Genomic DNA, 24,221 nt, shown 5'->3' with positions numbered 1-24,221 from the left:
CAGGCAGGCTGCCTGCATGCCATGCCCTATGCCGCTCCCGGAAGCAGCCGGCTGCTGGCACGTCTCTGCGCACTCCTGGGAGGAACGGGACAACGTGTCTCCATGCGATGCCTGCGCCTGCAAGCACTGCCCCCGCAGCTCCAATTGGGGACAGGGGCAGCACGCGGAGCCACCTCCCCCCCACACCAGGGGCCTCTTGCAAGTCAGCACATAACACCACAGTTTGTTGGTTTTAATAAATCATTTGCAAGTCAGTTCAGCTGGTTCATTTTGTTATTACTTTTGATGACATTAAAAGTTGGAGCAAGATTATATGGAAAGGGAGACAGAAAATGTGACTGTGTAGAGTACTGATACAAACCCTGAAGAGTTTATCAGTCACAGAGCTACGTGAAGCATAACACACATGGTACTTGCCCTACCATCGGTGAGACTAGCAAGTACCACAAAAGCCTTACTTTCACCAACTCTGAAACAGTGTCCTAATACCTGTAAAGCTCAGAAAAGGAGGTTTTAAAGAGTAAACCAAAAACTGCTTAAATTTTGGTTTGATACATCCATGTCTCCTCTTGTCAATTATTTGTTTCATATTGTTATTATAGAGATATATATGACAGCTACTCACCCAAGATTGCACATGGGCCAGCTTGTTATTTTATATCACAAAGAGTTACACTTTATATCAGAATCTCATATTCAATCTATCTACAAACAATGGGCAGACTCCCACCATCATTAGACTACTGTAAATCCATAGTACATCAACTGAAATAAATAAAAGTTATTCCAGATTTCCAGTGGTGTCTCAGGGTTTATAAAGTGGCCCATGATAAGAAAAACCCTGCTTGCATCAATGGGACTGTTCCTCTGAGTATGGACAGCAGAATTTTGCTCTATATGGTATCTTAAGGGGGAAAAAAAATCTAACGTACTGCTTCAAAAGACAAAATCTAAGTTGTTTGGGTTTTTTAATTTAGGAGGGAAAAAATTGTGCTCAGCCTACAAATCAAGTGGCAATGATTGGTAGTTTCTTTTCAATCAGAGACCAATCTGAATGGTCGGCTCGAGGAGAGAAGAATCGTTAATCACCACATTCTGGGAACTGGGCAGAGAAAGAGAGAACTGTTTTCCGCAACACTTCCTGTGATAAGACCGACAGCTCTGTCGCAGTGCACACACCAGAGCTGCAGCAGGCTTCAAGGTTCATGTGAATGCAAACGTGACTCGTGACTCTCATCTCTATACACATACACACACAGCATTCTTTTCAGCCCTGGGCCAAATGGGGGGGGGGGGGGAGGGAGAGAACTGACTTTCCTCAAACTTCTATTAAAGGCACAGTTCACTTTGGCCCTAGCTACTCATGAATTAGTTACAAGAGAAATGATTCATATTTCATTAATGGATTTGGGGGTGGGGGGAAGGTATCAAAAAAGAAATTTACTTTTTGCTTTAGTTTATACTGACCCAACCCACTAAAACAAACTCAGCCTCAGATTATCTTTTATGTTCATTCATGAAACAGATTCGGAACGTAAATGCTGAACAAAGGAAGCCTGATTGATATACAGCAAGTACATCTGTTTTTCTTAAATCCAATCCAAGCAAAGCTTTCTTTGCTCGATGACTTTAAAGTGTACATACCAAAATGGTATTTCCCTTCCCTCCCAAGACACCAGTTAGTTATAAAAGACTTTCAAAGCAGTGTAAATAAGATAGGAAAGAAAGAACTACAAGGATTAACTCCAACATGTCCCCATACCATTCAATAACTTCCCTTTACATGCACAGTCCAATATGAGTTTGCTAATCACAGCTTTTCCACTGTAACAGAGCCAAGTGCAGGCAATTACTTACACTTATGTAGACTTTTATAAGAGATAACAGTTATCTCTATTGAAAAGGCACAAGCTGTTTTTTCATTACTAAACTGGTTAAAAAAATACAAAAGGGTTTCTGTGCAGGACACTGATTCACCCAAGCCTCTACAGAGCAATAAACAGAGGAAAGGAGACAGTCTCTTCACACCACTGAAGAATGTTTAACTCGGGCCTGGAACTGCATTAGTGTAAAACAGCACATCTAGCCTTTAAAAGCATGTAACTATCAGAGAGGTAGATACTGAAAACTAAAAGCCATTCACACTTAGATGATCTGAAACACCTAGACTGGGCATATCTGGCATGTAGAGGACAAAGACAATGTCTGGCTTGCACAGAAAAATTACCACACTTGGCATCCCTTCTTTCCAAGGGATGCAGGCCTATACAGCTTTATATTGCCAACCCTGTGATTTTTTTTTCCACAAGTCAAGGGATTTCAGCTGGGGCTGGAATGAGTCTGAGTCTCAGGATGACACAAGAAGCTCCAGCCCTCAGGCAAATTGCAGCCCTGCCTGAGAGGGCAAGCCTCTTCTGACTGGCTGCCTTCCCCACTTCCTTGCCTCCTGGGGAACAGCAGGAGGCAGAGGTTTCCTCTCCATTCAGGAACCGAACAGGAGAGGAAAGAGGAGGGAGCAAAAAGAACCCAGCAGTTCAGGGCAGTTCTGCTCTCCCCACCCCTCCTATGTGCAAAAGGAGGGCTCTTCTGCTCCTCCTTCCTCCCCTCTCCCTCCCTACAATGGCAGCCCTGGGAAGGGGGAGAGGGAGATGAAGAACCCCTGGAGCTGCCCCCTCTAGCCTGGAAGGAGGGAAAAGGGGAATCCACCCTGCCCCTCTTCCTCCTCCCTGCAGGACTGGAGAGGGGGGTGAAGAGTCCCATGCACTGCAGGAGGAGCAGAGTTGAGGCTGGGGGACAGAACTGATGTGGAGGCAGAACCGATGCAGGGAGCAGGGGTACAGGCTTGATTTGGAGGTTGAGAGGATGGGCAGATGTGGGGCTAAAATCACCTCATTCTATACATTTGGAAGAGTAGGCAACACTAATTGTCACTCACACGCGTGGGCAGAGGGGGCTCAAAAAAAATCAAAAGACAGACCAAAAAATACAATATAATATTTTTTTAAAAGTCTTTCTGCAGGCAAACTCATCATTTCGGCGGTCTGCAATACTGCATACAATGCTGAGCCACTTCTCTTATTGAAGAGGTGCAGCCCCTTGGTAATTACATGTTCCATCTAGATCAAAGCCACCTGGATCAAAGTGGAGCAAGGCATGCTGGGACTTAGAGACGTGGACAGCCGACTAAAGATCAAGATGGCAGCAATTTTCAAACCTTTTATGCAAATTACCTGCAGCCCTCAGGCTCCTAGCAAATTGCCAATGTGGCCCCAACCCTGGCTACCCGAATTCTTTCAGTTTGGTTTCCACAGGATGAGTGTTCGTTATGTTTTTCTTCCCATTATTAAAGGACATAGCCCAGATATAGCAACCAGCAAAACCGATGTTTCAGTAGTATACACAGACCAGATGGCAACTGCTGGCATCTTTAGCAATACCCACCTCTTCTACAGGCTTCCCGATCAAGTACATTTTTCATTGAGCCTAAATATTCAATCCCTGCTATTTTAAGACTATTATTAAACAATCATTACTCAGGGACAGTAGCTCTGAGCAAAGGGAGGATACACTGCAGGCTTTTTGGAGCTACCAATACTATTTTGTTTCAGTGCTATATATCTCCCCACTCACTTTTTAACCAAAAGTATGTGTCCTTACATATTTGTGGTAAAGAATTTCTGCGTAAAAGGTCTAAATGTATTTATAAAACAGGGAAGCTTTACATGCTTTACATGCTATCAAATAAAAAGGGCTTTGATTGTCTTTATAGGGTCTCACAAATTTGTATAAAGCAGATATTAAAAACATGATTCACAGCAGTAAAAACAAGCTCATTAATGAGCATTCTAAAATACAGGGACATTATTCATCTTTGTGAGCACACATATCATGTACTGCAAAACACAAACTCTCAAAATCATAATACATTATGGTATACATTTATATAGAAAACTTTATCCAGAAGAATACCAGAGTACTTTGCAAGACTATGTATAGCTTTCAGTTCCACCCACCACTGAAATACAGCCACCTCTGAGGCCTGAAATAAAGAAGTATGGGTATTACTTAGACGTTATAAAAGGTAGGATTACACATATTTCCTCTAAGGAAATATGACGGCTAAAACAGAAGAGGTGAGTTTCATATGTTGCCTTACGAGTCTCGTCTTCACTAAACGCATGTGCCTAACTCTCATTAACCATAACAGGGGCTACTAAATCCTAAATGTAGAGGAGTAGCTTGGACTGAGCAGAGCCAGAGGATAAACAGAAGCAAGTTCTTCCCACTTTTTCTGGTAGCCTTGAACCTTCCCATCTCATCCACCTTCCCCCCTTTCATTGCTCTTCAGAATTCAGTTATAAGGGTCAGCTTTAGCATATTTATCGTGTACGGCCAAATAAGGACAAGGAAACATCTTCCACATTTAAAGTTTGACAACAGACAAATTTGCATCATCACATATTGATACAACTTCCCTACACCTGAAATAAATTCAGGCTCTAATTGTCCAGCAGGTGCAAGCCAGAGACATGTTGGTTGTGCATACCTTGATGGTATTGTTTGTGAAGAAAGTGATTTATACATGGGTAATGACATAAGCAGTTACTGTGCATAAATTAGAGAGAAAACCTGAGAACATGACCTGCATCTGAGAACAGATTTAAACCTCTATTCTTGCTGTGTCATGTGTAACCACATCATCTAGCAGTTAGAACTGTAGACTGTAGATCAGGACTCCCGTGTTCTATTCCCCCCGCCTCCCCTTGCCACTGACTCAATGTGAAAGCTTCAACAGGTTACTGAGGCAAAACCTTAGCCATGTAAATCCACATTTAGACATCTAAGCATGTGGGCCTGATTTTCAGAGGTGCTCAGTACAGACAGTTCCCACTGTAGGGTTCTGCTCTTGCAGACCTGATTGCAGGATTGTGGCCTTTGCTTGTTAGCTTTTTGGGGTAGGAATTCTCATTTCCTTGGTATAATAGCCCCTTCCAGACTGGGGCCGCTGGCACCTACCGTAATGCAAATAATAAATTAATACTTATGCAGCACTTTGCAAACCACTGATGAATGGGGCTAATTATTTATTATTAACATATAACAGAACCTGAAGATCACTTTTTTCCAGTGAAATTTTTTAAATGTTTATTTTAAATAAACTTTCCAGACCTAAAAGGGACAAAAATACACAGATGAAACAACTGTGTTGATAACATGTTTGTCAGCGTCTTCTCTCTCTGAATTTTTTCAGGGGTTCTTATTGATCTATACACTATTCTTATGCTTACTAACTTCATTACTGCTTTGATAATTACAAGATAATTAAATACAAGACAGAACATGTATCATGCTGGGGAGCTATTCAGTGAGTGCATTGTTGTGAGGCACAATGCCGAAAGTAGAATGCTTTCTATCACCCAGGGAGCGGCGATATATCACTTTAATATCCACAAAGGGAACCATTTTAGGGCTGATCCAGTGGCCTAGCTGGGCCCCAAGAGACCAGGTATAAACTCTAAGCATAAGGTCTAAATGAGCTCTCTCACTGCCTAGGCCTTCAGGGCTTGAGAGCATCGTAAAGCTATGATTTCAATATAGAGTGAATGTGCTCAGCAGGGATGCCAGTACTGCACCTTATGGCAAACACAGAGCAGCACCAGTGAGCATGGAATGAGTTTTGATCTCTTGGCCACAATGAGAGAAGGCTAGTTTGTGAAAGCTGGAGAGCTTCTGCTGGAGCAATGATTCTCTAAGAGTCACTGGAAGCTGTTTGTGTGGCAAGGGGTTGGGGGAATGCATGTGGGCAGTGGTGCTGAGACTGCTCCAAACCCCAGACCTCAGTGTCCAAAGGAATATTACTAACATCCGCTCCTACTCCATCAGCAAGAACAGCCCATAAACCCCCGCAGAGTGTTTGCCATGCAGTGCTGCAGGAAAGGAAGCAAAGTGTGAAGAAAATGGAAACACCTAGTGTTGGAGGAAATTTGTCTGCTGATTGTAGTAGGAAGTCAGGAATCCAGAGTTTAGTCCCAACTTTGCCACTGGCTCACTGTCTGACCACCCTACACAAATCATTTAGTCTCTCTTTGCTTCCGTTTACACATCTATGCAATGGGTATAATCATACTTCAACTTTGCTTTGTGAGAGACAATTAATGTTTTTCAAATGCTTTGAGATTCTTGGATAAAAGGCAGAATAGAATTGCAAGACTTTATTATTAATTATTATTAATTATTATTATTATTATTATTATTCTAAGAGGATAGAAGGGGTAGTTCTTCATTGGGAGGAAGTGCTATCTGATAAGTGAAAAACAAAACAGCCCTGGTAGGAAGGATCTGGTGAAAACCCAGCTACCTGCCCTCACTATGGATATTCGGAGGTGTTTCCTTGGAGAATATTTACATGAAATAATTCGGTGCTCTAAGGCATATTGGGGTGGGCGGGGGGGGGGGGAAGGTGGACAGGAAAAGAGCTACTGAAGAGGCACAGAAAGGCCTGTTTCAGAAGGGAACCAGCCTGGGTCAACTTCAACAACCCTGAAGGAACACTGCATGTAATACAAATTATTCATTTTGATATTTTTATTTTTAATAAAACCCGATCCCATTTTTGTTCAAAACAAATGAATATAATTTTAAATACAAATGCACTATGAATAAAGAAGACTTTTAAACTGGTGACCACTCATTTTCTAATATGGTCATACAAAGTCTGAGTAGTTCATGTAAAAGATAGTTATGACATGTTTAAATCACTTAAAAAAACCCAAGCACGCGAAAATCTTTCTTGCTCATTAAGAGCTTGATCCATTGGGAAATCTTTTCAGCCTTCTAGACCAAGCAAGCCCTGTAAGACCATAGGTACTGGCAGAACAACGTGCAAATTTGGCTGATTCAGAAGGATTTAAACAAAAACAAACCAAAAAAGCCTTTCAGCTTCCCATGTCTGGGAATTGTGGAACTGCCTGAGGTCTGTTTGTGAGGAGCAGGAGGAAAAAGAAAAGTTTTCTAAGAGGACCTCCCTACCACTCCAAGGGTGCACTCTGCCATTCCCTGTTCCAGACCCATTCCCCATTCCCCAGTGAAGCTGTACAGCCTGCAGGACTTCCTACAGCTCTAGGCATGGAAAAGCTATTCACCTCCATACGCTGCTGCTGAGAAGGAGACCAGATCCTTGTGTTTAGACACAGGCCAGAGACTGAACTTATACCCCACCACCCCAGAGTCCAGCTACTGGCAGGAACTTTTAAAGAGATGGTAGCTGGAATTGGCAGATCCCATGAATGCCCACTGGGGGTTGTATAATACCTAAATCAGCATTACAGAGCCACTACAAAGGGACATGTACCCCTTCGAACTGGGAGCTGCCTCCATAATTATGTAGCCAAGGAAACTCACAAGGTTTCTGTGGGCCAGCAGCCACAGAAGCCGCTTTTTGATGGAGAGGGCTCTAGCGGCAGCAGTGGATTTAGACCACACATTTGAAAATGCTCCAGGTTCCAGAACCAGAAAATGAACCTCAACTAAAGTGGGCATTTGGCAGCCCATATTTAGAAATGTGCTACCATGAATGTGCGTGCGTGCAAACACAAGAGAAGATTACACAGCATATGTGGCGATGCCTGCCCATGTCGCATCCTTGAGCTCAGGTCAGGGAGCCTTGTTACTGTGGGGGATGAGAATTAAAGAACATGTTACCGTAGCTTTGACACTGTCGAACCTCTCATGGAAATGATGGGTTATTATGTTCCCGAGATGGGTAGGCTTTGCCACTAAATTCCCCTTCAGGAAATGGGGAAAGCCCCCAGCTGATTTAAATCCCACCTTCCCTGTCTCTCCACTGGGATGTTAAGACTGAACTTGAAAATGACACCCAGCTCATCTTGCTCATCCAGGGAAAAGGAATTTAAAGGACTGTCCATATTTGTAAAAGACTGCATGATGACATATTGCTGGATGCTATGTAAATATGACCCTGAAATTTAGGTTTGCAATATGCATTCTTATGGATACAAATTACAGTGAAACAATAAGTGTAATATACTGAGTAAGATGGAATACAGACAAGTGGATTTGCTTAAGAGAGCATAGCGGGAAACTTGTACGTTGATATGTGACCAAAAACACTTCTCAACTGTGTATTTTCAATATTTTTCATAAAGTGCCCAAAGTGGGTTTAAATTAGTAAATAGCATACATGGTTAATTATAGAGTAATCATGATTTCCGCATGCAATGTATATGCACCCAAAGATAAATTACATCCCGTGACTCTTCCAAACAATGCACAGAATTGTAACTTTTGCCATATATACTGAATCTCAGATGGTGTTTAGAAATTTTTTCTTTATTGTAAAAAGTACCCAGATTAATAACTGAACTTATGAGTTGAAATGAGCCATCTGGCATAAAAAGAGAATAAATTAATAGGCTAAAAAGCACAGATTTTAAAAATGTTAAATAGCCTGAACAGTCTAATAAAAACTAATCTGAACCCTTAGACAAACCTCCTCATAATATAAAACATAATATAAAAACATTACGCTCCTTTACATTACAGTTTCTTTGTGCTGGGATTATCAATGTCAATGCTTTTTAAAAAGTAACAGTATTTTATTTTAAAAAAGTCACGTTAAATTTGTTAAACTATCATCCTAAGAACCACTGGATTCTATATAATTTGTTGCTTTAAAAAGCCTTGTGAAATTATAATAAGAATAATTGGTTTTAAAAAACTTACAGTCCTTCCAATGGAGGTTTGGGTTTCATATTTTCCATAGCAAAGTTCTATGGAAGTGTGGCAGGAGAAAAAGTTGAGCGTGGCTTGTTGGGGTTTTTTTTTTTTGCCTTTTTTGTTTGTTTGTTTATTTGTTTGTTTGTTTGTTTTTAAAAGCAAGAACTAAGTGGCCTGTAATTCCTCCATATCAGATTGGTTGGTGTGCTGCAAAGGAGAAGCTATTGCACACATTTGGTGTTTTTTGGACATCTCTAACATTTAGTGAAAAACAAAACAAAAAACACTGGACTCACTGAATTCTGATTTAGTACCATTTCAAAAAGCCATTCTGAAAATGTGTCAGAAATAGAAATAGCTAACTAGTATAGTCCATTATAGACCATAGTATAGTACATTTTTAAGGGCCCAATGTTTTCTACGGCAATTAAAAGAAACAAAAAAACCAAACAGAACAAAACAGCATTTTAGAATGCATCTGCCAAATCTACCAAATGGCTGTGAAATCCATAAAAATCAATCAATCAACGATTGCACACTGCAATTAAAGAATAATGCCTGGGATAACTCAAGAAAGTAAAAGTCGAAGAGCATGCTGCTAAAAATTAATGCAAGAACTAAGCTACTCAGCCAGGTATAATGAAATATCTTCCTTTCTTTACAAAGAAAAGAAATTCTTAACTTTACAAACATTAGTTAACTTTGCAGTGATTAATTCAACAACTGCAAAGCCAAAAACAACTTTAGGCACTTAACCATGAAACTGTCAGTTCTCTTTGCCTGATGATAAAGCATCCCAAAAATAAACATTAACTTCTGTGTTTTTTCTACATGTGTATTCCATCATGTAAAGATGATAACCAAACATTTACTAAGGAAGCCATGCTGAGGTCTTTCATACCTAATTTTTAGATTAGATATTAAAGAATTACCTCTCTTTACTTCCAGCTCTAACATGATATTTCATGTTCATAACTAAAACTTGCAATAGCAAACTGAAAATTATACAGTGTCTTCCCAAGAAACAAAGACCATTGTATCATACAGTGTACAGTGTATCATCAGTGAGAACTATGCGACTGAAAGAGTTTACTACCCATATGGATAAAAATTCGGCAATCCTTGCTTGGGCAAAACTCCCAGTGAAGTAAATGGGAGTTGTGACCAATTAAAAAATGTAAAGTTTTGGACTTCACCATCATTGTAAAAAGCATAGTTTTAAGCAAAGCACAGCAACTGATGAAAATATGACAGGTTAAAAAAATTTAAAAATCTATGAATTCAAAGGATTAACAGTTTATCCAGTTATATCCTTTTCCCATTTCAGGACAAGCTTTGAAACCATCAGAAGCGTATTTAAACATACTTTCCATTGGAATAAAACAACAATAAGAATTTCAAGTACTATTCATGGTCAAATGCATCGGTAGTAAAATCGCATTATGGAGTTTGCTTAGAGCACCGGGTAACGAAAAATGGGTTAACTTTTTGCCAGGAATATTTCACAGCAAAAGCTTACAGTCTGCTCAGAATTACACACAACTTTATTTCATTCCATTCACTACTTTTGAGTTTCTTTACAGAAACAGAATTGCAGTAGTCTCCTTGACAGCAAACTATAATCAGGAAATATTACTTACACTACTGATATGTGCCCCACTGTCCCCTCTTCCCACCACTCCCTGCCAAAAAAAAAAAAAAAAAGCATACTCCACATTCTGTGAAATACTAGAAAAAATAAAATCGGTAGTGAAACCCTGTAGCTGGCAGGGTTTTCCTCTCTGAATGGGGAAATTCTGAACTCCAAACTGCTCCAGACACTGCAGGATTAGATCCTAACTAGGGAAAACTCAGGAAAACAGTAATAAACATTGCATGGTAATCCACAGGAACTTTGGTCCCAATATAATTTTTTCTGTAGTATCCTATAATAAATGGCATTGTAACATCCATAATCTCAGCTCGTGTATCAGACCTCATCTCTCTTTTTTCTTTAGGGTTGTGGATTTTCAAAAGAAAACCAGTTATTTTAACGCACAAGAAAGTCACTCCAGTTCTATTCCTGAATGAAAGCAGCACAGTAGCATACTGAAAACTACTATGTACTGTAGTGTGCTGCACAGAGCTATAGCTGACGAGTGCAATTTTTATGGCAGTTCTACTCCGGTAAGATTTCATCTGAAATTCCTTATGACATGACAAAGGAAGTCACAGTTTGCTGGAGAGAAAAAATAAATAAATAAAAAGGTATGCTGTAACAGTTCTTTATGTCATAATGGATTTTACTATATCCTAGTTCTCTTTCTATTCAGAGAACTAGGATATAGTTCTTTTGGGCAATAAATTCTAAAAATCCAAGAAGGTAAAGCTTATTTAACCATGAGTCTCCTTTCAACCACTAAAATAAATTCCACAGCTGCCACTTTCTTACTCTTTTGACTTTATTTTTTAAGTTCTTTCCCCACTGACAATCAACTGCTGTTATACTAGATTTCTGAAACACAATTTTTTTAAAATGTCAGTAGTTTAAATTACATTTAGAGGTAAATTTCAAAGTACTATATAGTTCAGGTCAGCCAACAGGTTGTTTTTGTTAATCAAGATATTCACATACACAAGTTACTATTGTTTTCACACATAAAACTCTGAGAAATTACTAAAGAGTGGTAGAAAACTAAACAGGAAATTTAAAGTCCTGAACAATTCATTTTAACTGCCCCTTAGCTAATGCAGTATTACAATGAATCTCTTATGAAAGTTCATATGACACTGCCATGAACACCAAATGAATCTGTAACACCGGGACACTTAAGGTCTAATAAATCTTACTTTCCATTAGTTTTAAAAATCACAGAAAACAATATTTGAGTTCAGATTCCATATTTCATAACTAGATTATCTATCTAACTGCTACCGCCTGGGACCTGCCATTTGTGAGAAATATTTTCCAGAATGTACTCATGTTCGCTGAGTTGTAAAAACTCCTTTTTTATATAATCCAAAAAAAAGAACAAATTTCCACTCTCAACTTGCTCTCTTTGCTAGATCTCCAAGACACTTTAGAGAGACTGCAAAAGCATGAAAGTTAATTTAATTAGCACTATCTAGTGCTATAGTCAAGAACATGAAAATAATACATCGATTGCAATAAACAAACAAAACAAAAAAACCACATTTCCAGGATATTATGCAGAACAATAATAATAATGCATGTGCACTTCAAAAGGATCAATGTCAACTTAAAAAAAAAATCACACTTTGGTCTGATTTTGTTTGTCTGCTCTTGTTACAAATACTGGCAATTGCTACAAATTTCAGAGATTAGAGAAAAATATAGATTGTTCTGTAATTTTTTTCAGTTTGGTTATATTAATAACAAATACATACTTTGTGTACAGTCAGTCACCTTTTCTCCTGACCCGTCATACAAATCGGATGCAAGCAGGATTCAGTGGGACTCTGTGAGGGAATTAGGGTCCGCTCACATGGATCCAATTTCAGGGTCAGGGCTTTAGTCACTTTCCACTGTTGCTTGTATGAACTTTTCAAAGAGCAGTCAGAGAGATAAAATAAAATGTGATTCAGAGACCACAACAATTAGCAGGAAGGCTCAGCAGCAGGTGTAGTATGCAAAAATTACTTTTTTTTTCAACCCAATTTTGACATTGAGTAGGTTTAAAGTTAACAGTGTCTCTTTAAAGACGATAGGCCCAATTCTGCCAACACTAAGACCAGTCTTTAATTATGATCTCCTGGTGGACTTTTGTGTGCAGACAAGCCAAAATGCAGGATGGGGCCTTGCACCGTAGCGTTTACTGATATCAATGAGACTACTTACAATAGTAAGCTTTGTAATGAACAGCAAGAATTTGCAAGATTCAGCCCTAAGTGGTGGTGTTCACAAACTCTAATTTAATTAATGTAATGCCTTGCTTAGAGGGTCAGATTCAGTCATCACTGAAATCAACATAAATTTTCCCACTAGTTTCTATGGGAGCGGAAGCAGGCCCATCATGAAAGAATGCATTTTATCCTTTGCACCAGTTAAACCCCTGCAGTTTCCTGACCAGAACAGGTTAGATTCACTCCTATGAAATCATTCATTTACATTGAGAAAGTCAAACCAAAACAAACACCAAAATCATTACCCTTTTTGCTTTCTCATTAGCAGAGTTGGTGCTGTAAACAACTTAATAGCAGTGATGCAAAATGGACTCTTGCCTAGATTTCTAAACTTTTCCAGAGCTCATAATACCCTGCATTTGATGACATCACAAAACTAACCACTAGTAAAAGTTGGTTTTCAACGTGTTCTACTTTTTCCTTATTAGTCTCTGTGTCAGAATCAGAGTCAGAGCCCAAGTCACAACCCTCCTTAGGTCACATTCAATACTGTAAACTCATTAAGGGCTCAGAAAGAACAATACAAACACTGGTGTGTTGTAAAAATTATGCAACACAGACTGATTTTAATTTACACATATTTTTAGAATGTATGTGTTGTGTGTTTATACAGACAGGACAGAGAGACACGAATACGAGAGACAGAGACGGAAATGGAGACGCATGGTAACAGAGACAGCAATGGGTGAAAGAGAGAGCATACCTCATGGAGTGATAAACCTAGATAAAAATGGATAGTACATGATCATTTCTGACTGGACATAAATAAAGCATACTATATTGCACACTGGATCATCACTGAGCCTTACCTTGCATTTTATTTTTCTAAGAGATTTCTGAACTGTTCTTTGCACAAGAAAGATAAGGGCCACCACAGCCAGCACTCTCAACTGAAACTAGAACTTTTTGTTCTCAGTATAGTTTGGCTGCTATTACTTTAGCTTAATCTGGAGGAAAAGTACGATTTAATTTTATATCTCATTGATTATACACAGACGCACACAGATGCATGCACAAAAAGATACGGGTGCACACACTAAATTTTTGAATGTGTGAGAGTTCAGTGTTTGTTTGTAACAAGGTTCATTGCATGACTCAGACATATATTGTTGATACCTTTCATCTAACATTTTTTCCTCATGGCAGGAAATGTGATCTTAATGCTACAAAATTACTTAGGATCCTACAGTATGCTCAACCACCATCTATGGGATTAAATTAATCCATTATGTTAAACTGCTTCATGAATCATACAATATACAAACACAAATGATATAAACTCCGTATCAGTAAAAACTGAAAAGCGACTAATTAGATGGCATGAATTTTGGCTCTATGTAGGTCGCCACAGGAAAGCTACTGCGCATATGGTATATGGTTTAGATCTTGGATACCTAAGAGACTGCTTCTTTCCTTATGCACCATTGTGATCTCTGAAATGTTATGTGGTGTTTCTACTAACAGCCCAAAGATCTGAACTTCTAGAGTTTGGTGGCAAGATGTACAGAATGGAGGACCTTCAGCTCTGGAATTCACTTCTCCCATTTATCTAAGAGAGCAAGAGACTATGCAGTGTTGTTGTAGCCATGTTGGTCCCAGGAGATTAAGAGACAAGGTGGGTGAGGTAATATCTTTTATTGGACCAACTTCTGTAGGTGAGAGAGACAAACTTTTGATCTTACAAAGAGATCCTTTTCAGGTCAGAGATGGTTGCCCTTCAAAGGGTAAAGCCAATCTATTTTTCACAGGCTTTTGCCTGAGGACGTTGGGACAGGTAACATTTGGTGTATTTTATTTACGTATTTGGTGGGGGGAGGGAGCACAAAAGTCTCTTTAAATCTGACAATGGTCGGCATGTTATGCATTTTTTTCTAAATTATGTTACTGCAGCCAGTGAATGCCCGACTGGTGTATTTAATTAAACCTCAAAATGAGAAAATAAATGGAAAAAACAAACTGCTTTAAGAGATGCAGATTAAAAAGCTGAAAAAGAAAAATATCTTTTTTATTAACTGAATTAAAGAAGCAACTTTTCATCTCCATGTATGCTTTTGGACGTTCTTCTACAATCTATTTCTGCCTTATGGATTTATGCAGATACCAAATCATGGTGCTCTCTGATATATGCTTCAATATCATTAGTATAAGCATTTTAAACAGCATCATATTTTGGTGATATTGGGAATATTCTATCTAAGGAAAATTGCTTCAGTCTTACTAACGCAACTTCAGAAAAAATGTAAAACAGTGTCTGCACCGCATTTTTAAAATGGTATTTAAAACACCAACAAGTAATTCAGTGTTTCTTCACAAGATCAATTAAAAGTATTATTTTAAAAATAATCCTGGCAAAGATACTGACACTTCAATGAGCAGTTTGCAAGGTGTGTGGGGGAGGAGAGATGCACTTTTTTTATTTAAATTAATTGTTTGTAAAAAAAAAAAATTATTTTTGGAGCAGCCAAGCAGTGCATTTTCTTTTCCAAGTTTAAATATGCGTTTCAGACTTTGTAAAGTAGGTCGGGAATACCCAAAGGATACACATTTGAAAGCTACAGATAGCAGAGCACACTATTTTGGGCTTTGTATATACACACGCATATACATTATATATAATATAGATGGATAGATCCAATGATTTAAACACATACACTACATCTATACTGTATGTTTCAAGCATATTCAGATATTTACACTGTTAGATCACCTCTCATTTTAGAGCTACGCTGGTGCCAACTGCCAAAAAAAAGTACACAAATCAAAAATATGTTACCTCTGTTCAAACAATGCTGCTGTTCATTATATAATAGAAACTGTCATACTTAATCTCTGAGGAAACCAGAACTGGTAGATTTTTGGACCAGAGGTGGTTTAAAATGGTTTGAGGCAAAACTGAAGCATATTGTTCAAGTAAATCTTGTAGGGGAACATAAGCATAATTGATGAGTTTTTGCATCATCTTCCATAGATTTTTTTCATCTACACCAGTAAACCAAAAAAAAAAAATTGAGATACGAACTCACCATACTAAAATCTTTTTTTTAAAGCACACGATACTTTTACCATAATTTAGTTTCCCCCTACTTTGAAAGAGACAAAGTGCAGCCTCACTAAACATAGGGGGACAAAAAAAACCTTCAAACTTGTAATGATGCTTGAAATTTCAAAATAAACCAAGATTTACAGGCTGATGTTGAGAAACAAATGTCATGGAACTAAAGTTTTCCTTAGTAGTTTTCTTTCCTATCTAAATAATGCAGGCACAAAGATACAGACGAGTGTTTTTCATTTACCACTGACGTAAAGCAAAGTGATAAGCAATTTAGAAAAAAGTAACTCTAAAAGTAAGATCAAACTCTTATCTAAGGATCAGTTTGAAATTCAGATTTTAATTGGACAAAATACTATCTGAAAACCCAATACTCTCCGTAAGTAAATTTCACTTACTGGACAGAATCTATTTTACAATGCTAGGACTTCTAGAATTTTTAAGAGTTCCAATAATGAAAAAGAATGTAAAATTATCTGGTTTCATCTCAAATTCCATAAAATGTGCAGTAATCAATCACACACACACACAGCCGGAAAAGCCAATCTTGCAGCCCTTACTGAAGCGAAAGTCCCACTGACGTCAATGTGTGTTTTTCATGAGTGAGAACTGCAGGATCAGACCCAAAATGTGCTCACGAAGAAGCAAACCTACTATAACAGATTGAATTTTAGTTTAAATATTAAGATTGAGACAAGAAAGTCTGGGGTTTAAACCCCAGGGAGGATAGACATTTAAAGTGTTGCCACTGAATTATAGCTCGCCACATTGGGTGGGGTACCCTGCTGCTGGGTGGAGTGTCTCCCCTAAAGGAAGGAAAAACTGGCACACACTGACTTGGTCTTTGAAAGATTCACCTACTTGCCAACTTATGAAGTCGTACTGACGTCAACTTCGCCAAGGAGTCGGTTGCCTAACTCAGTCCTTTACTGTAGACAGTTCTGCTTGTGTGCAAAAGCCCAGCAGGAGGTGGAAAGGTAATAAAGGAAATGTCAGAAAACTGTAAAATATCCATAATTCCTTACAGGGTATTAAGAAAGAGACCTATAGCAAGTTAAAAGATAGCAAGAGGAAAAAATGGTTTATGTTTGTAAGGCATGAAGCTTTAAGTAAATAGTTACAGGTTAGTAGATTTGATTACAAAAACATATATTTAAAAAATTGTGTGTTGGTTTTAAAATGGGGAGGGGGGAATGCTAAGTGAGATACTATACTGTTTTCCCTTCTGCAATGGGCAACTGTTATCATGCCAATCTGACCTTCACTAGCAGGTGTAAAATGTTCCTTTACATTATTAAAATAAATATTCACTGATCTGTCACCACAGATGCGTTTAGCTTATTAATCCCATCTAAACCAAAACAAATCGCTTCTCCAAAAGAAAAAAAAAAGAAGGATAATGCATCTCAAAAATGCCCATGGGAAAAAGGGGGGGGGGGGGAATTAAGAAAACAGTTTAAGTTACCGTAACCTGAAATGCACCAGCCATCACAAAGAGCAATTGGAGAAATCCAGCAGAGCTCAGCAGGAAAGATTTTTAATAACAGATTGAAAAACAAGAATAAAAATAACTGCATCAACAGGGCCTTTCTTCCTCAGGCCACAAGCCCGTTTTTACTTGAATTTGAAAAAAAATGTCAGTTTGGCCACTAAAACCAATCCAGAACATTATTAAAAGTTAAAAGCTACCAATTACTTCTGTCTGTTCTTTTAAAGCAAAGTTTGGCATTACGTCAGTTGGTTTAAAGAAAACAAGAGAGAGAGAGAGAGAGAAAGAGAAGGAGAGAAAGTTTCCTGCTTGTATAAATTAAACCACCAGGGAAGGTGTCTAGCCACTTGTAAAGCGTTTATTGCAGGTTTTTAAAGGGCTAGTAACATTTCAAAAAAAAAATTGTATTAAATAACTTTAGGAGAAAAACGATTGATCTGAGCTTTGAAAAAAATATACTTACAATAAATCAGGTTTACGTCAACAACAGCTTTGGAATCAGAAAATGACTTTTAATAAGAGTAAGCATGATTATTCAAAATTTAGGAACAGATCATTTTGATTTAATTTTTCTACTCCTCCAACCTGAGCATAGGAAATTTCTACAGAAGTTAATGGGATGGTGCCCTGGCAGATCTAGACAGAAATGTCCTATCAACATTATTTTTCAAAGCTACAGAATTTAAAAAGAATATTTTTTTCTACAGGTTTCTTAATCATCCTATAGAGTTCTACAACAGGGATATAATTCTCTACTAAACTCCAAAGGATAATGATAAAAAAACTGACAGAAAGATTAGCATTTTCTATTGAATTTGATAGGTCTTTTCCATCAGTGATGTTACTATGTTTTAAGGAGAACTTTTAAGGCACCAGATCGATGGCACAGAAAATGTGTCAAGTAAAGACAGATATTAAAATTTCATGCCCACAACTCTGCCAGTTCACCTAAATGACAGTCTTCACATCCCTTGTGATGCCAAACCAGGGCCTCCTCTAACTATGGCCTACACATCACGTGGAATGGTGTTCAGTTGTGCAATGTTTCTGTGATGTGATAAAATGTCCACTACAGACTGAGTTGAGACCAACATATTTATTCCACCATTGCCCCGCATCTAATTTGAGCCTTGGTCTGCAGGGTTGAAAAGCTAGTGCACTATAGCATTTTTTTAAACTGTCATTTCTTATGTTCTGGGCAATAATACAACTGGCTAGTAGTTCAATTTTGATGGCCCCTTTAATGATTAGGCGCAAAGCAACATCAACAAATTAATGCTAAACACAATCTGAAAAGGGTTGTTACAGGTCCTGCACTTGTAAACATTTTATCATATAATTGTGTAATTCTACCTTAATCCTCTGTGTCATCTGATATCACTCAATACGTGTTTTTTAATTAGAAAAAACACAATGTAAAAAAGCAGTGCTTATAAAGGACTTTTGTTACAAGTCTTTTTCTTCATACACTGACCTAAACTGAACATATCTTTACAGTAATCAGAAGATCTTCTCTTTGGGTGCAGGTTTATCTACCAAAAGTCAAATCATAACCTTACTATCCCAATACATGATACTACTAAACAAAATAGTCATTCTCCTCCTTCTTTAGGAGGATAGGAAAGGGCACGTTTATATATATTACGGATAGACAAAAATAGGAAGACCTGGACCAGATATGCAGTAATTAACGCCTCTAAAGGTCAACAGGCAGTGATATTTATACAACAGAAGGGTGCAAAATATGCAGCTTTTAGTATTAATCATCAATATTTCCTTGTTACCTGAGAACTTTACAAAGTCTCAAAAATGAAAAGACGAGCCTATGAAATGTTTGCTCTTTTCCTTTACGCCTGTTGTACCTTCCTGGTTTTATCAATCACATTTTGACTTGTGAAGTCAAATATTTCTGACAGAAATGCCTGAGTTTGTAGTTGCCAAGACTGCCAAAAACCGATCCAGACTACCTCACGAGTTGTGTTGAGGAAACTAAATTAAGCAAGGGCAAACACCAACTGGAAAGTTGTCAGTTTACTGAATGAATGGCTTCATTTTACACACCAGTAGAATATCTTCATCGGAATATTTCAGTTCAGGGCCAATACTTTTATTACAAGGTGGTAGTTTGTTTTTTACTGAAACAGTATTAAAAATGCAATTTACTTCCATTTTACTTTCTGCTAACAAAAAGGACTATTAGATTCCCAACCTGTCTTGTTCAAAAATATGTAACCATAAGCTTTCTCACAATATTATATTTGGTGCTACTCACAAACCTGTATTAGAGAGATACTGCCATTGTGGCTACAATTACGATCTGATCATATTTCCATTTACATTATTATATTAAAATATTGGCAGGAGTTTATAAGTTAGACAGATATTCTATGCACACCATCAAACTTCAGAACAAAAGATGTCAGATAAAGAGCAATTTTTAAAAATACTCAACCTATGTTTGTCATTAAAATTTAGGATTTTTTTAAAAGTGTGTTCGCTATTTAAAAAAAAAAAAACTTTTTCACACTCCTGTAACTTAAAAAAAGTTTTCTTTTTTCCTTCAAAATAATTGCTCCATAAAGTACTAATAGAGTTAATTTCACATTAACAGAAAGTAATTATTCAGTGTCTGAACAATGCTTTGAAAATATAAAGCACTAAGTGTCAACCAGTGTTAAAAATATAATATGGTTGAAATTGTGAGATTTAACAAACAAGCGCTGCACTTATGCAGAAATTGCATTCTACAGAGATTTTTTATGGTGCTTTGATTAATACAGAATTATAATATATAAATACATTATTCTTCATGCACACTCATAGCACACATGGTAGAGGGCATGCTAAGAAGTTTATTAAGAATGATACAAGAATGATAAAAAATCCTTTCTACAAGGATCCATGTAATCATACAGAATATGCTCTGTTGATGGTAAACACATAAGTTAGCTCAAAAAGGCTCTAAAAAGCCATCAAATAGTTTATACCATGAATACATTATAAAAAATAAAAGGAAATCTTGGCTTACTTGTACATACATTACCAAGACCCAAGAAGCCTCAGATCTCAGAGCTTGTTAATGAGACTTTAAATTTTCCTTTATTAACATTACAATAAAGTAAAAAAATAAACCACACACACGCGTACAAAATCTCCAGATAATATGCAAAGTCTGAGTGAGAGCATCCTAAGCAAAAATGCAAACTTAAAGCTGACGAAACTTTGTACTGAGCACACTTCGTTGTGCGTCCCTATACACAAGTAGTTTCAAACAGAGTGAAATTATTCTATGCCATATAAACTCCGTTTTTCAGGCGCAACAGGATGGATTATGAACCAAATGTTCTTCTCATCTGAATTCCCTCAATCATGTAAATTTAAGGCAGAATCTTGATGTGCTATGTTTTAGAGGTTAGTTGTAAGGTACTGGTACTCTAATGCAGTACAACATCGGTGATTATATGTGGCTTACTGAATGATCTATAGCTTATCAAAAATTACGTATATGTATCTTTATCTTTTTAAAATAAAAATAAGCCTTGTCTGGTTTTTTTTGCCTTTTTTTTAAAGAAAGAAGTGTTCTCTTGTTTGGATTAATGATGTTATTAACAATCTTTCACTCAGTAGTTAAAAAAAATCTTTCAGAGTGTTGATATCATTTCCAGACAGTCTTGTCAGCATCACAATTTACAGGAAATAGTTGATGTTCTCAAATAAGCCCTGTATTTACTCATAGAGCTACAGTACTTAAAAAAAAAAAAATCCTCACTCTCTTGGAGTTTGTTTGTTGTTTGGGGTTTTTTAAAATGTCACTCTGGTGGAATATCTGAGAGAGCTCGCTAACCCAACACACATATTGGTGAACATGAGGAAAACACTGACTGCAGCTCAGAAAAAACTACTGCAACTTTTATTCTCATTTTGTCCACGTCAGGAACTGGCTCTTACCACTAACTTTCCTTTGCTGCCCCTTGCATTTTTAACTCTGGCAGTCTTTTCTAAATGATCAACTTTTCCTAAAACCAACAGCGAAGTAACATGATGCCACCAAGACTCATAGGTTTCCGCGCAGTTGAAGAAGACAGCTAAAATGGCAAAGGGCTTGATTGCTCTTTATACTTTTACTAAATGAAATGAAAGCCAGGTTGTTATTAATATTTTTGTTTCAAGTAGCATCTACAATGTGCTGTGCTGTACGAACTGCTTACAGTCCATGCCCCAAAGAGCTTACAGTCGTTATATTAAAAAAAAGTATTTTCCTCCCACACCCTCTCTGCTTTGTTCCCTGGCATTTATCATTTCATTCTCCTACCAGATAGTGTATTTGCATTTGCGAAGGGGATGGAATTAAGAGATGTCTTCACTTTAACTCATGGTTTATCCCCACATTTTTCAGTGCACCATGCCTTCCACGCACTTTAGAGATTTGACATTTGTGGATGGAGAATGTCTGATTCTTTTTAAGTTAATGGGCCACTCTATTCCTTCAAAAATAGTGTATGAGAGTCCTGGAACATTAAAAATCATGTTATTTGTAATAAAGAAAAATAAATTAAACATACCAAAATGTCAAACCGAGGTGCTACTTAATGAGCTGCTCAAGTCACAAAACAATTCTACACTGAAAAATAGCCCACAATGCTGCTGAAGTCCCGTAAGTTTGTGGGTCTTTCTGGAGAATCAATTCTGAGTGCCAGGGTCCTCTTTCCCTGGGTCCACTTCCCATGCCCAGTGATCACAGGCAGGAATCAGGCAGAGAAACTCAGAGAGAGAGAGAGAGAGTTTGTACAGCCCACCAGACACCACTGGGCCACCTTCCTGCACCCTGGAGCTTTTAAACAAGCCACACATTACACACACACATCTCCCCCCACACATACACACATCCCTGCCTCATCATCATCACCACCACACTTTCCTCTCCAGAACTATTAGGAAGTCTCTCCACGTCTCCATTCATGCAGACCTTTCAACAACAAACAACAACAACAACGTCACACAGATCCCAAATGGAGAGGTAAAAAAATAAAAAGTGAGACACTAGACAAAGTTATGGCAACCCTGGCCGGAGCTCAGCGTAGGGACTCAACTCTGAGAGCACAACTTTGCCTTTAAGAGGAAAAAGTTTTACGTCTCTCTCTGTACTCTCCGATTTCCTTTTTTAAAAAAACCACACACACACACACAGAGCATGTCGCCTTTTCCCCTTGTGTGACGGGAACGGAGCCCCCTCGGCTCATGCCCACACCCCCCAGCCTCCCCTGGTGGATCCCCAAGACCAATGAAAAAAAAAAAAGTTTGCCCCAAACTTACTACTCTTCATGATGGTCTCTCTGTGCCCCGCTTGTCATGATTCCCATTAAAACTTCCAGCAGCAGCAGCCAGCACTGTGCGACTGCGGCTCATCGGATGCAAAATCTCTTTGCTCTTCTTCTACTTCCACCGCCCCCCCCCCCCTTCCCCTCCCCTCCAGCGCCCCGATGGTGGGGAATGAACAATCAGAGCGATAAGAAGTAGCTACACGTACGGGAGGAGGCGAAGGGAGATAGCCCTGGAACTGCCCTCCCCGCCCCCCCCCTTGGGTAAATAGAAGGCGAGAGTCTTAAAACAGAGAAGGGGGTTGTTCGCCCTGCTCTCTTCGGTGGCTGAACTTGACCCTCCTCCTGACTCCAGAGGGGCTACTGCAGTTTTGAAGTCGCCAGTTTCCAGCGATCACACATGGCTTTGACCCTCCAAAGAAGGGAGGAAAAAAATGCACCCAACCCCCCCCACCCCCACCCCCCTCCAGCCTGTGAAATCCGAGAAGTCCCCGCTTCCCTCTGGTTTTTTAACCTCCCCCCTGCTTTGTATATGTGTGTGTGCAAAGAAACTCACTTTTAAATCCCCCAGTCCCCCCTTCCCATTGCGCACACACAGCACTTAGCACAGAGCAACACACTTACTACATACGCAATATCAACAGACGTAGCAGGAAGGGCCCCCCCCCCCATCCCCATACACTTTTGTTGCTGATCTCCCCCACCCCTCGATCTGTGTTCTTCCCAACCCGCCCCCGATCTCCCCCCCCCCCTTACCTGTTGATTAATCGGCAATAATAATCTCAGCAGCCTGAAAGATGGTGGAGCTGTGGTTTGAGCCATGAACCGTCTTCTGTTGTTTGCAGAGTTGATCTTGGATTATTTGGGGGCAGTAGGAGGGAGAGAAAGAAAAAAAGCAAGGGGGGGGGGAGAGAGGTTCTCCTGCCTTTCCCCCTCTCCCCCTTGCCCCCCTCTTTATAGGGAGAGAGAGAGAGAGAAAGGGAAAGAGAGCAGGGACCTGGATGTGCCTGGTGTGTTTATAAAAGAGGAGACAGAGAGAGAGAGCGAGGAGAGAGCCTGGGTCTAGTGGAACAACAAGCCCCCAAAGGAGAAGAGGAGGCGGCTTTAGATTGCAGGAAGATCAGCTCTTTATCAGAAATGTTATCGCTTGTCAGGACCTCAGTCTCCGAGCATTACGTCAGTTTCAAGACACCAACACTATTAATATCAAAGGAGCCTTAGCAGAGAAAAGCGCCACCCCGGCCTGAGAGCCCTTAAAGAGACAGTACAGGCGTCCCCACAGTGCTGCTCTGATCAGCCTCCTCCTCCAGCCAGGCAGCAGCAGCGGCCACTGGGGAATAGGCGGCTTTGGAATAGACCAAGTCATTCAAAACTTTTTTAAATAAAGTAAATTAAATTAACCTTTATGCGGGACGCTCTAGCGTGGGGAGCTTCGCTGAGGAATGGACTCAGCCAGGCAGATCACATCCTTGGGAAAGTTTGAGAGGGAAATAGCCTCTCTGGTAGTCCGGATTCTTAATAGTTGTTATTTATTAATAATTGTGTGTTCATGCTGCTGGTCTTTTCTCAGCTTTTCTAAAACTGCACAAGATTTGTGCCCGACTGCACTATGTAAAGGCATCTGCAGCTCTCAACGTTTTCCTTTCATTTTGATCCAGTACAAAGGGAGAGAAAAACAACTGGAACTTTTTCTAAGTTGGGGGACATAGGGGGGAAATAGTAGGAG

The 24,221-nt window shown here is 38.9% G+C and overlaps 1 protein-coding gene across 4 annotated transcripts in view; it reads right to left on the bottom strand.

Moving 5' to 3' along the window:
- Positions 1-23,682, bottom strand: part of TRPS1 (transcriptional repressor GATA binding 1) — a 249,484-nt gene extending 225,802 nt beyond the window's left edge. For 2 of the 4 annotated variants that reach the window (XM_074943924.1, XM_074943927.1), the window contains exon 1: positions 23,252-23,682. Coding sequence is in view for 1 of the 4 variants with exons in the window: in XM_074943926.1 (XP_074800027.1) it covers positions 22,491-22,500 (10 nt within the window). In the remaining 3 variants the exon portion in view is untranslated. Of the gene's footprint in view, positions 1-22,490; positions 22,609-23,251 lie in introns of those variants that run through there. The other 2 variants (XM_074943926.1, XM_074943925.1) reach the window with 2 other exon arrangements.
- Positions 23,683-24,221: the final 539 nt, after the last annotated feature.

Source organism: Natator depressus, chromosome 2 (genome assembly GCF_965152275.1).
Source record: "Natator depressus isolate rNatDep1 chromosome 2, rNatDep2.hap1, whole genome shotgun sequence".
Classification (NCBI taxonomy): Eukaryota; Metazoa; Chordata; order Testudines; family Cheloniidae; genus Natator; species Natator depressus.
The sequence above is the reverse complement of the archived record's forward strand: the minus strand, read 5'-3'. Positions and strand labels throughout refer to the sequence as shown.